Source organism: Rutidosis leptorrhynchoides, chromosome 8 (assembly GCF_046630445.1).
Source record: "Rutidosis leptorrhynchoides isolate AG116_Rl617_1_P2 chromosome 8, CSIRO_AGI_Rlap_v1, whole genome shotgun sequence".
In the NCBI taxonomy this organism is placed as follows: domain Eukaryota; kingdom Viridiplantae; phylum Streptophyta; class Magnoliopsida; order Asterales; family Asteraceae; genus Rutidosis; species Rutidosis leptorrhynchoides.
The window spans coordinates 52,301,695-52,315,186 of record NC_092340.1 but is presented as its reverse complement, the minus strand read 5'-3'; the positions used below and the strand labels follow the sequence as shown (position 1 = coordinate 52,315,186).

The following is a 13,492-nucleotide window of genomic DNA, read 5'->3' as shown; positions in this document are numbered from 1 at the left end:
ATTGAACCCCTAATTTTGCGAACCAGATGCGTGCATTTTTTGTTGAAGAAGGGTATTGTGGAGAATTTAGAAGCTGAAAGGAGACTTATCACGTGATGTTATAGATTGGGTGGGATGGAGGGTTATGATTAGATGATCTATTTAGATGAATGGATATGAATGAAAGTTGTTTGGAGATATTACTCAATTAAGTGTTTCTTATTAGTGTAAGAGAGATTTTCCTATTATTATTATTATTATTATTATTATTATTATTATTATTATTATTATTATTATTATTATTATTATTATTATTATTATTATATTATTATTATTATATTTATAATATAATAATTATAATTATAATTATATAATTATAATATAAAAATAAAAATAAAATGAGATAAAACAACAATAAAATAAATTAGTGAGGACTATCGACAATTAGTATATTAGAAGTGAAAAAATAGTATGTGCCCTTCTACAGGAAACGATTTTGCTAAAAATTTAAAATATTATCTTAATAGTAAAGATGATCTGCGCACTGTGGTGAGAAACCGTTTACAACAATAAATGATCATGCTATATACATCACACATTTTACATTTTTGATAGTTTATAATTACAATACGTATATAAAAAACTAACACAATTAATTATATAAAAGGTAAAAATATTGAAACAAAATTTATAAATAACATGTGTTTTGATATTGTAAAGAAAGAAAAAAACCAAATAAAACAAAAAGGCAACGTATCACTCCAAACGACAATTTGAAAAATTCAATACGGCCACAAAACACTTCGGCTTTAGTATATTACAAAAATAGTAATAAATGTAATAATTAAAATAATACTAACAATAAATAAATCATGAGAGCAGTTCATGTGCTGATATGATCTTTCCATAATCACAATTGAATCGAAGAAAGAACTCTCAACACAATCAAGATCTCAATTTAACAGAATGAGAAATGAAATCGGACTAAGAGTCAAAATTACATAATTAGAGAGAAAGAGTTGATGTATAACTGGATTAGAAGAACAAACTATGATCATAACTACACTTTCTATTTTACTTAGCCTACTTCTTTTTCATTAGATCAATTAGGACTCGCCTACTTATACATGAATTGAAGTAGAAAACTATAACAGTTGAGACATATTCTATTAAGCTTGCAAGTTGTGGACGACGAGGTCATTTATTCTGATATATGCAATTGAACAGGTCACTTGCTCCTCTCATGACTTATCTTCATTAAGTGGCATGTGCTCCTCACGTAACTTCATTAAATCTGTAACATGTGCCTCCTAAGTGAAAAATAATATGGTGTAACATCCCGCCTTACCATGACCACAATATTGTCAGCTTTGTCCGTAGGCGCACGATTTTTTCTTGGTGACCACACGAGGCCTTCCAAGGAGGTCACCCATCCTAGCACTACTCCCGCTCAAGCACGCTTAATTGCAGAGTTCTGACGGGATCTGCTGTGCTTGTAGCCCCAAAACGCGTTGTGTCTTGTAAGGATGAAAGTTACCTTAAAGGACTCAACTTACTTATGCAAATCAATGTGGGACGGGGTATTACAAACTCCCCCACTTTGAATTCCGTCGTCCTCGTCAAGCTGAAACAAATTGATACACATGATCGATACCTCAGGTGATGCACAAGTCGAGTGCCCGTCACACTATGAGAGGCTAGTGCTCTGATACCATTTGTAACATCCCGCCTTACCATGACCACAATATTGTCTGCTTTGCCCGTAGACTCAGGGATTTTTCTTGGTGACCATACGAGGCCTTCCCAAGAGGTCACCCATCCTAGTACTACTCCCGCTCGAGCACGCTTAACTGCAGAGTACTGACGGGATCTGTTGTGATTGTAGCCCCAAAACGCGTTGTGTCTGGTAAGGATGAAAGTTACCTTATAAGGGACTCAAACTTACTCATGAAAATCGATGTGAGACGGGGTATTACATATGGACTATCGAAATATCAATTCAACCTATCATCTCAAACTTTTGCTCATTTATCTTTTAGCCCCACAAGTTCTATATGTTAAAATATAAATATATACTAATTCAACTCGTTATTCCTGTATAAAAAAGTTTTGATGGTTTGACCCTTCATTGTTTACTAGAGTTTGGTTGATTTGTTTAGTAGTATTGATTATGTTATTACAATGACAATACTCCATCCAAAATATGTAAGATAGGTTAGAAATCAGGTTATTTCTGATGATGAAACTAGCTTTTTATCCGAATGAATTTGAAAACACGAGATTTCAAAGTTAGTAATCTTATAAAGTCAGTATTTATTGAGAGGAGTAAGATATAGAAATCTATTTCTCTACCAGAGGGTACAAAGACGAATTCCCCAACCCTTAAACCGCAATATTTTTAGGAGAATAATATATATCTACCTAGAATTACACATCCATCAAGATTTTTTCTTCTTCCATATTTGTATTTATGAGGTTAAATCTTTTTATAACGTATTATATATTAATTAGATGTTTTTCGAAAGTAGACTCTCTGCATCTTGATAGAAGGAGAGATGACTTTATGTACCATTGAGTTTCTCTCTAGCTTGGTATAAAAGTTGTTGTGTACATCTCACCTCTCTTATCTTATACTTAATGTTGATAGAATTAATTATTGGTGTTAGGAATGGCGTAGGTTCGAGTTGGGTCAGGTTTAACTAATCTTGGCCCCGAGCTCGATTAAGAAAACTTCGTCCCAAACTCAGAATCATACTCGACGAGTCTTCATTTACTTAATAACTATCGGGTAAACGGTTTTCCTGGTATTGTGGTCATATTCAGTTACCAATTATTGGGGAAAACGATGGGTATTTATGTCCCCATTTATAATAAATATGCATTACGGAGTATAAAATATTATATATTATTTAAATTTAAACAGATCGGGTGTAAGAATTCGGGTCCCTTTTTAGGTATATTGGGTAATTAAGTTCGTATCTAAAATCGTATCCGGACCCAAACCCACATAAAATTTTAAAATCATCCGCATACTCGTTCCTAAACTCGCAGACCGATCTGTACCTGACTCAAAAATATTGGGTTTTCCTTAAGAGTATGGAAGTATATATATCAACGAAAGTCAATAAATAATGTTTCAGAAGAAAGTATACATGATATAACCTTAAGAGCACTAGTTTACGTGCTTGATATCATGTACCGAAATCGATGAAGTATATGTTATTAGTAATTTAGTTAAAAGAAGTCCCACCTGTTTTTCGGATGGCGCTATATATTTATACATAATTTCGACTAGTAGTCACAAGTATAAGTATTAGGTTTAGAATCCTAGCGGCGTGTTGCCTATTGACTGTTTACCCTCCGAACAACATCTATGCCGACACAGATCACGATATGTCCTACTGGCTAAGTCAATCTACGAAACCAAAGTGTGAGTTGGTATGACTAACGTTATGTTGCTATGTCCTTGAGTTTTAGAGACAAAGAATATCGTTTGAGAGAGAATGTGTGTTATATGCCACAACAAAATGTGATGGCTCAGGTGCCTTATTTATAGGCATGGAGAGCTCTAGAATGTTTGGAGACACATATCGTGCTACATATGATTGATTTATCTGAGAAAAGCGTAGCCGACTGAATGCGTGTATGCTGACGTGGCACGCGTGCTACTCACGTGCGTTATGCTATAATATTTGTGGCTTATACATTAGAAGTGGTATGCAGGGTTTACGTTATGCGCTGAAGAGCCTGATTTATCATTAATTAATTGATTATTTTCGATGGAAGACGCTCGACGTCTTATTGCTTAAAGTGCCCTTTAAATAGTTTTTTGTAGTTTCTGAGCACGTCTTTCATTTTTCGAGGGTTATTTTGTCTTCCTTTATGCATGCCAACCATAGAGTGCAACATCACATATCACATATCACATATCACTTATGCAGTTATGCCCATGCGCAAACCACAAACCGGTCACACCCTCATGCATGTAAATTACGAATGACAAATTGCAATTTTTAACGGGTAGAGAAAATTTAAATATATATGTGTATGGGGCACACATTTACATCTCTATATATATATATATATATATAGGGGCAGGATTAATGGGGAAGCAAAATTTTTTTTTCCGTTTATTTTGAAATTTTTTTTCCCGGCATCAAGATCACACGAAAATATGAACATTTAGAAGAGACACTTCGTGATGAATGTTATTATTTAGGCGGGAAAACGATCGACAAAAATAACATTCAAGATAATATTGTTCGTGAAGAATATGAACGTTTTTTTCATGTTTTGTGAAGTAAAATTTAGCCCGATTTAGAGTTTAGGGTTTAGGGTTTGGTGTTTTGGGTTTATTCCATAAACCCAAAACACCAAACCCTAAACCGTAAACCCTAAACCTAAACTCTAAACCGTTCGTGTTAAAAACTCAATCTAAATCCTAAATCTAAACCCTAAACCCTAAATTTCTAAACCCTAATATCTAAACCCTATAAACCCTAATATCTAAACCCCAATAGCTAAAACCTCAAAATACGCTCGAAAAACACGATAATTGTTATATATTACTTCTTCGAGCATTTTCCCGCCAAAATAAAAACATTTATCACAAAGTGTCTCTACTAAATGTTCATATTTTCATCTCATCTATAATGTTCGTGAACAAAGTTTTTTCAAAAAACGAAGAAAAAAAAAGTTTTTGCTTCCCCCCGCTTCCCCCGAATGGTTACTTCCCTCTTGATCCTACCAATATATATATATATATATATATATATATATATATATATATATATATATATATATATATATATATTCCGTTTAACGGTAACATTTGCTCTAGATTGTTTTCAAGGAAACATGGGCTTCTGAAAATAAATACATATTGGGCTTATAATTTCGCTGCAGTTCATCTAACAATCCGTTTTGACCCATTAGAGGACTTGTCAGTTGTACAATCCGTATTGGCCCATTAGAGGACTTGCGGTTAGATCTTATAAAGGACGGGGGAGGCTAAATATACTGATGATTTTTACTATTTCTACCCGGTCAAGTGAATTGTCATACTTCTTCTCCCTTTCCCATAAAAAACTCGTCTTTTTCGTTTCCCATAAAACATTTACACCTTCTCTCTCCACTCAAAACCTAAAATAATTTAACCACTTAAAAATTTCCTACTGCCACCTCCATGCCAACCACGGAACTTACACTATTACAATTTATATATGCAAATCAGTCTAAAATCAACTAACGTAAATTTGTTATTTTTCCAAATATAAAGCTAACTATACATGTGTATTAGGAAGAAAGAAAAGCATATTGGCCTGAAAAAATAAATTGGAAAAGAACAAAAAATAGGAAGAAAATCACAGGGGCCTGAAATCCGATCCAAGTTCGACGGTAGTTGTATCAACGCGTCAGGGCTCAAACGCTGGTGAAATTTAGTTAGCCGGGTGCGAAAAATGATTTCGAATTCAAAGGTTTTAGCGGCGTTGTATAACTCTACCATGAATGATCGCGAACCCCATTTTAAGATTTGAAGTGTTTGTTAGTTTTAGGAGAGAATATAGAACTTTAGAGGAAAGATGAAAGAGGCATTGTTGATGTCTGCAGAAGATGAGAGAACACTATTTAGACATATTAACAAAATAAAATGAAGAATTTTATAAATTGATGACTTTTAAGTTAATTGAAGAGAGAGATGGTAAAAATAAAATAGAAGAAATAAATTGATGGTTAGCTGACAGTTATATTGAGCAAATCAAGATACCTTCTCTCCTTTGACGGGGTAGATTTAGCACTTCCCTAAAGGACCTTAGACCAATTATAACCTTGTCTGTGACGTTACAGTCAGATTGTCCACTTTTTGGCCATAAAGTGCAATCTGCCTGTGACGTGGCAGTGTCAGCATTTGACACTCAAATAACCCTGACGTCCCTCCAGTGTCAAATAGGTTCCACCAGTTTTATTTTTTCTTTTTCTTTTTTTATTTTATTATGAATACAAATTATATCACATATAATTAAAAACATATAAAATTTAACCATTACATAAAATTTAACCATTACATAAAATTTAATTATTACATAAATTTAACAATTCATGGTGCGAAATGTTGAATTAGTGCAATAATACGCTCGTCTTCCGAATCGGAATCGTAACTAAGTAAATACGATGCCATGAAATTATATAAATTGTATAATATAATTGAAAGAAATGAAAGAAAAATAAAGAGATTTGGTGTGTTAAAATGGTAGAATGTATGAATTTATATAGATAAATATATATATATATATATATATATATATATATATATATATATATATATATATATATATATATATATATATATATATATATATATATAATTTAAATTAAAAAAATCAAAAAAACGGGTATTTTTTCCAACCAATCAGCTCCTGACACGTACCCCTGACGCCACTTCTCTCTTCCGTGAGAAAACTCACTGACGCCCCGGATAGTCGCCAGCATGTCTGACGGGACCCCTCTGACGCCGCGTTAAAGTTGGTCTTATATAGCGCGCGCGAGTCCCCCCCCCCCCCCCCCCCCTCTTCTTTTATATTGGCTCATTGATGACATCTCTTAATCAATTATTTATGTAGTATAAGCGGCTAGTAATGTAATGTATGTAAATGTATATGTATATGTATATGTAATGTATGTATATGTATATGTAATCACGTAATGTACGTATATATGTATAAGACGTAATCACTTTACCCAAATATTTCGAAACAAACACATAAACTTAAAAGGTATTTTTAGAACAAATTAGAATAACACATACAACATGCACTTATAATTTAATTGTAGTTTTCTCAAACAAAGACAGCAAAATTCATTAAAAGCCCAACTATACAAATATATACAAATTTCCGTAGAATAAAAATTGTAGCCAAAAATTGTGTTACAAACCAACTTTGTGATATGAGTTATATATATATATATTATTTCGCTTTATTTATTATTATTATTATTTTTTTTTTAAAGCAATATACTATAAATGACGAAATAACTGTACAAGAGGAGAGAAAGGAGCATCGTTTTAGCCCCTCCCCATTATACGAATCGCAATGAATATATACTTTGTGATATGAGTTACATTTACATTATCACAACAATAAACTTTACAATTCTAAAACTGAAATAGAATAGTGAAATAGGAACAAAGTCAGTCTCACTTCTTCACGGCTCAATCGAAAATGTTGCAAGGCTCGTACTTTTGCACCGCACAAAACACTGCTTATATACGACCAACGATTGAATTAGACAAAATTCTGAACCATAAAACGCGTAATTTACATGAATGGTACAAACAAAAGTAAATTTTTACCTGGAGGTTAGCTGGAGCTTGCAAAAAGATTCATCATAGATTTTGACCTTTGTTTCTTTTCTGCAGGTTTTAATATCCGAAATGAACATAATAGTCTCATCAACACTGATAAACGCACCAACGTTGTCAAATTCCCCACAATAATTTGGTGCAGAGAATACGGTTACAAGTTGTTTATATGCAAAGAACTCGTACCCGTCCTCTACCACCTGCAAAATCCATAAAATAATATGCTAAAAACTTCAAAGTCAACACTAAAGTCAACACTATTGCTTTCCAACTTCAAAACCTACAACCAATTTACAAATTGGCCAAAACCTTGTGTTGTAGCTCAAGTGGTATTGGCTTGACACTCTTTGTTAGAGGTTAGGAGTTCGACTCCCGGAGACTACAACATTGCACACAAGTTTATCCCCTGACTTTGAATCCACCCGAGGTCACCTTTCGCACATTACGTTGCGGGGGCAGCGGGGAGGAGGTGGGTGGGGTGGGGTTACCGGCCATGCCGTCATATTAGTCCGGGTTTACTTAAGGACAGCAGTTGGGTGCGAGTTATGCAACTACGGGAGATGATCGCATGGGTGATTTAGTCTCCGTTGGTGATCCCAAACTGCTGTTAAAAAAAAAAAAAAAAAAAAAAAAATTTAATTTACAAATTGGCCATCGCCAATTCTCTTTAGTATCGCATAGTATTCATAATAAAAGAAACGAATTTGTAAAATTCGTTCTAAAAATCTAGAGTTTTGTAGTGTTTCCGAAGTTAAAAACTAGCGTCCCTTTGACCTCGAAAGTCAAATGTAAAGTATACATGTATAAAACTCAATATTCAAACCTGGTGAGCGCGACATATAAGATCAAGATCATGTTTAATGAGAAACTCTGTAACAACATCAGAGCCAAAAGTGTACGAAACTCCACGTTCATTCGCAGCCCACCCTTTGACATCTTTATGTGGGTCCGACCATAAAAGATCACAAAGCAAACCATTATCAGGTACATCGGTTGGGCGGGTCAATTCTCTAATTTGATCCAAACTAGTAAGGTCAGGTGAAAGACCACCATGCATACACAAAATTTTTTCACTAATTAGAGCTGCAACAGGCAAGCAATTGAAACAATCTGAAAACGTCTTCCATAACTTAACATTGAATCTTTTTTTACACTCGTCATAGAAACCATATACACGGTTTATAGAAGCACATTCATGGTTTCCACGCAATAGGAAGACGTTATTTGGGTACTTAATCTTGTAGGCAAGAAGAAGGCATATTGTTTCAAGACTTTGTTTTCCTCGGTCAACATAATCACCAAGAAATAAGTAGTCGGCTTTTGGAGGTAACCCGTCGTGCTCAAAAAGCCGAAGAAGATCAGGGTATTGACCATGAATGTCACCTAATTACAGATATCAATTTGTAAATTACATACTAAAACTACTTGTTAGTTTACTTAACACTTATGCTATGTTCGACTGCCTGTTAATTAAATGATTTATTCAGCATTCAACGCATTTGCTTGTGATATCTGAATGACAGATGGCGAGGAGAAAATGTACGCTGAACCATTCAGATTTGAAATACTTTCTTAACAATTCAACACCTTCATTTCCTTTAGTATCCTCCTCAAATTATATCGTATGCACTTATCAAACAACTACTCTATACTTTAATTTATGGTGTAAAAAGTTAATACGATAATTTATGTTTCGGAATGGTTATCGGAACATTTGAATCATTTATAAAAGGTTAATACGTTAATTTATCATTCATCACTTAATCATTCTTTTTATCAAATACAATCCGCCTTTACTCACTAACACCTACCTTATTTCTCAATTTCCATCTTAAAAAATATTATAAAAGGTGCTAATTTCTTCTACAAGATTAACCGACTTAGTACTTTCTAAAATGGATCTAACGTTACTAAATTAATAGTCAAAGGGGTAAAATTTAACACAGAAACCATGGATTTAAATTTAAATGTAACATAAAACAGACATATGAACCAAAATTAGGGAGTAAATGATACCACAAATCTTGATGGGGGCCTGAAGTTCCAACAAATTAGGTTGTTGCAAGAATATATCTCTAGAAACAAGACAAAGTTGCTTGATTTCTGATTCAATTAGCTGAAAATGTTTTGTTGGTTTACCTCTAACTTCAAGCAATCTATGAATTATATCATCAACAACAGATTCCTCCATTTTCAGTTCAACTCACAAGTACAAATCTTGATCTCTTTCTGTATGTGTATCAAGAAATCATTGAAGGAAACTGAGGGGTGCAAAGAAAATTTAAAACTCTGGGGAAAGTCAATAGTGAAGAAAAATGATGGGCGAATTTAGGACAAGAAGGAATTAGTTTCCGTGAAAAGGATGTCGGCAACGACTTTTTATTGCTAAAAAAACGACTTTTTATTGAATCCAGTCAAAAGTAAATATTCGTAGACGGATTAACTTAAAATATTGGCCTATTTAATTTAATTCATTAGTTACATACTCCTTATTTTATTTTATCGGTTAAAGAGTAAGTTACAATTACAATTTGTATAAAACATTACATGTTTCATATTATTGTTGTTAAATCTACTTTCAAAAACCGGTGATACGAATGTGGTGTCTACTTGAGTCCATAATGAATCTTACATAGCCGACATGCAGGCCCAGTCTCGCTAATTTCGGAGGCCCTGTTCGGAACTTAGAAAGGACCCCTATAAATGTTAATTTTTTTAATACGTAGAATTAAAAATTTTCATTACAACCGCTGCAAAGTGTTAGTCTCAAATAGTTATCAACTCGTTATAGTTACACTATTATTTATATAAAACTGTAATCATAACATTTTTTGTAACGAAGTAATTAGTCAACTTTTTATAGTCAATACTCATATTATATTATTTTTAATACCTATAAACGTCAATCTATTAAGTCTTTCTTGTTAGATGATAGACCGCAAGTAAGATATTCCGTTACAATGTACGAATAAATGAATTATTACACAGGTTTTTCAAAATTTGGGGCCCTTAAAAATTTGGGGCCCTGTGCTGCTGCACACTTCGCACATGCACCGAAGACACCCCTGCCGACATGCGTGTGAAAAAAGAGGCGTTAATATAGCCAAACGGTCGTTTAAAAAAGGCGTTCTTAACATCTAATTGAAGAACGTGAAATAACAATCCTAAGAATGCTGCGAATGATGCGAATGGTGGAAGGTTTGATAACGGGATTAAATGTTTTGTCGAAGTCTATAAACCAAATTGTTGCAAGAAACCTTGCACCAAAGACAGACTTTGTAACGTTGCAACTTTACCCTCACCATCTAAGTAGATCTTCTTATTACTATTTTTCATAATTATATATTTATGCAACGGACCATTCACGAAGGGTTACTCTGACGTGATAAGATTCTAAAATTTTCTAGGTGGTATGACTAATGAACATGAAAAGACGAAAAGAGTGTAGTGGTGAAGATGTGAGATAAGGTTGTGATATATAATTAGCTTAAAGATTTATACACCACCAACAACGTCCATTTTCTTTCCTATCATTTCTTTCACGATGCTAGGTTGCTAGCTATTTCTAGCCTATGAACACCTAATATGGGCGTTAGTGCGTTTCAAATTTACAACACTGAACGCTACGATGTAAGTGACGTTTGTTAGGATCAAGATGATTTTATTGTTGATAAAGAACAGTTGAGTATTGGTGTGTGTAGGTTGTCTTCGATTGGTATATTAGATTCAAGCGTTTTCTCTAAGACTCCTAGTATCAGAGCGGGCCTAAAGGTTTGATCTTCAAGTGGTGTTAAGTCTTGCTCTTGTTTAGCTAAGAGTTGTGAAGCTTTGTGTCTTTTGGTGAGTGTTAACTGATATTAGACGTAGACAATATCTTATGTAATATCTAGCATTAAATGTAGGCATATCTATCAATATCTCATATTAAATGTAGGATCCCTAAAATCAAGGGATATGAGATCAGATCATGTACTATATATTTGGCCTCTTTGATCAATAAGAATCATGGGTGAATTATAACATTCTAACATGGTATCAGAGGGTTTGATCCAAAACCTAGTCGGCCGAATGTGTGCCGCTTCTGCTCTACCACCCATCAAATCTTCCCATAAACCACCGAACCTTTAATTCGGTCTTCTATCTATCTTTCTTCTTGTCTTCTTCACCCTAATATAGTGATTTCTTCTAAATCTCATAAGTCATCACCCATCCTAATCCCCCTTTCTCTTCTCTGTTCTTCGTTTCTTCTTCTTCACGATGACAGGATCATCATCTTTAACCACCTCAACAACTTCAATCACAGACTCTGGAACCTTCGTGGAATCCAAAAAAAAAAAAATAGTCGTACCTCTGTTCTTCATCTCGTTCTTTGTAACACAACCACGAGATTGGCCACCCACGCGCCGGCTCGTATCGTTATCTAGCTCCATCTCTTGTTTCTGCTGGTACACAGGACGATTCGTCATCGTCACTTCTACTGCATCTCAACATCTTCTCTTCTTCATCCTTAGTTCATATCTCTGCTACTTCAATACTCAAAATACATCTTCTGATATAATCATTATTCTCCGTCTCTTATTTTTCTGTTAATCTCATTCACCATAAAAATGATCATGTAAAGATGATAAAATAAAGCCTTGGTAGTAATTATTGTAGCCCACTCAAAGTGACACACATATAAACGTGTCTTCTTGTGCCATTTCATACCCCACCACTAATTCAAGACGTAGTTAGTGAAAGTATTATTCAACAACAGGGTCCACGTGTTTCTATACATTTCAACCTATTAAACGTCTTGTGATTCAACATCTGTACTCTTTTTATTTTATTCCCCACTTATCATTTTATATATATCATCGGCGTGAGAATGAGCCGCCTAGCTAGACTAGGTTCCAAACCTCGAATAATAATAAGAATAAGAATAATAATCTCTTCTGATAAAGACCGGTTATCATCGACAAAGTTCAATGCCCAAGTCCTGCTCAATCCTTAGGCAAAGCAAGCCACGACGTAAAAAAAATGTTACGAAAAAGGAAACACAGTCAAGCAATACGCAACTACATCAACGAATATCAGTCTGCTCGGAAAGAACAATGTTATTTAGTTTTAGCATTTTAATCCAGTTTGACCGTTCATTCCTCTCCCGCTCAAACTGCGGGGGGATGTTAACGGATATTAGACGTAGACAATATCTTATGTAATATCTAGCATTAAATGTAGGCATATCTATCAATATCTCATATTAAATGTAGGATCCCTAAAATCAAGGGATATGAGATCAGATCATGTACTATATATTTGACCTCTTTGATCAATAAGAATCATGGGTGAATTATAACATTCTAACAGAAAACATTCAAGGATCCAAGGGTACGTTGGCGAATGCTTCGGGTTTGGAGGCTTTACCTATTGATGTGCATGCGACTAAATCGAAGAAGTCCAAGAAGAAACTACCGGACAATGTTGAGTCGTTTGTTCTGCGTAACCAGGATGAAAATATGGTGATTGAGATATCATTATACAACTTTGTCATGATGGTACTTTTGTTAGTTCGATGGGCTACACGTCTTCTAAAAGTGTTGTTGATGCAGGGTCAAAGATGACGCCTTTACACAGGTGTCCAAAGGTCAATTCGTTTTCTTCAAGGGGGGAAAGTCGATTTGTTTTGAACATGTGGTAAGTAAACTACCACCGAAGCTTGGCTTGAGTGGTATGAGGGTGAGATCCAACTTGGGGTACTGTCAACCCAGGTTCGATTCTCACTCCAAGCAGAGAGTTTCCAAGCTTTGATGGTACTGCCAACATCAATGCGATTTGGAAAGGTCTCTAAGGTGGTTTTCCTAACCTTTGATGGTACTGCCAACATCGTCGCGAATTGTGTTTCCTCCTAACACGTGTGTGGGGTAACAAATGAGAGCATGTGATGTCGATATCGCCGTTAAAAAAATTGTGGTAAGTAAACTTCTCAAACCTGGAACGAAGAGTCAAACGGTTTCTCTTGTGGCCGAAAAGTTTGGAGTTCTTTGATTGTTAGTTTCGATGTGATTTTGTTCCTAGTTTTTTTTGTTTGACAAGTTGTCTTTTCCTCTGAAAGGTTTCAGTTCGATTCTTGTTGCCTTGTTGGCCAGTGTTCGCTAGATTTTTTGTTGATTT

General features: G+C 34.5%; 1 protein-coding gene across 1 annotated transcript; it reads right to left on the bottom strand.

Moving 5' to 3' along the window:
- Positions 1 to 6,994: 6,994 nt before the first annotated feature.
- LOC139862870 (serine/threonine-protein phosphatase PP1 isozyme 2-like) lies at positions 6,995 to 9,655 on the bottom strand. The gene is made up of 4 exons (XM_071851500.1): positions 9,356 to 9,655; positions 8,163 to 8,722; positions 7,331 to 7,539; positions 6,995 to 7,236 (listed from the first exon to the last, which is right to left on the bottom strand). Exons 1-4 carry the CDS (start codon positions 9,528 to 9,530, stop codon positions 7,125 to 7,127), a joined length of 1,056 nt encoding a protein of 351 aa, XP_071707601.1. The 5' UTR covers positions 9,531 to 9,655; the 3' UTR covers positions 6,995 to 7,124.
- Positions 9,656 to 13,492: the final 3,837 nt, after the last annotated feature.

Excerpts from the sequence above, each read along its gene's own strand:
- LOC139862870 (XM_071851500.1), bottom strand. The coding sequence starts at position 9,530 with ATGGAGGAATCTGTTGTTGATGATATAATTCATAGATTGCTTGAAGTT. Across the intron at positions 8,723-9,355 it reads GGCCCCCATCAAGATTTGTG|GTGACATTCATGGTCAATAC; the intron begins GTATCATTTACT and ends ATCTGTAATTAG. Across the intron at positions 7,237-7,330 it reads AAGCTCCAGCTAACCTCCAG|TGTTTTGTGCGGTGCAAAAG; the intron begins GTAAAAATTTAC and ends GTATATAAGCAG.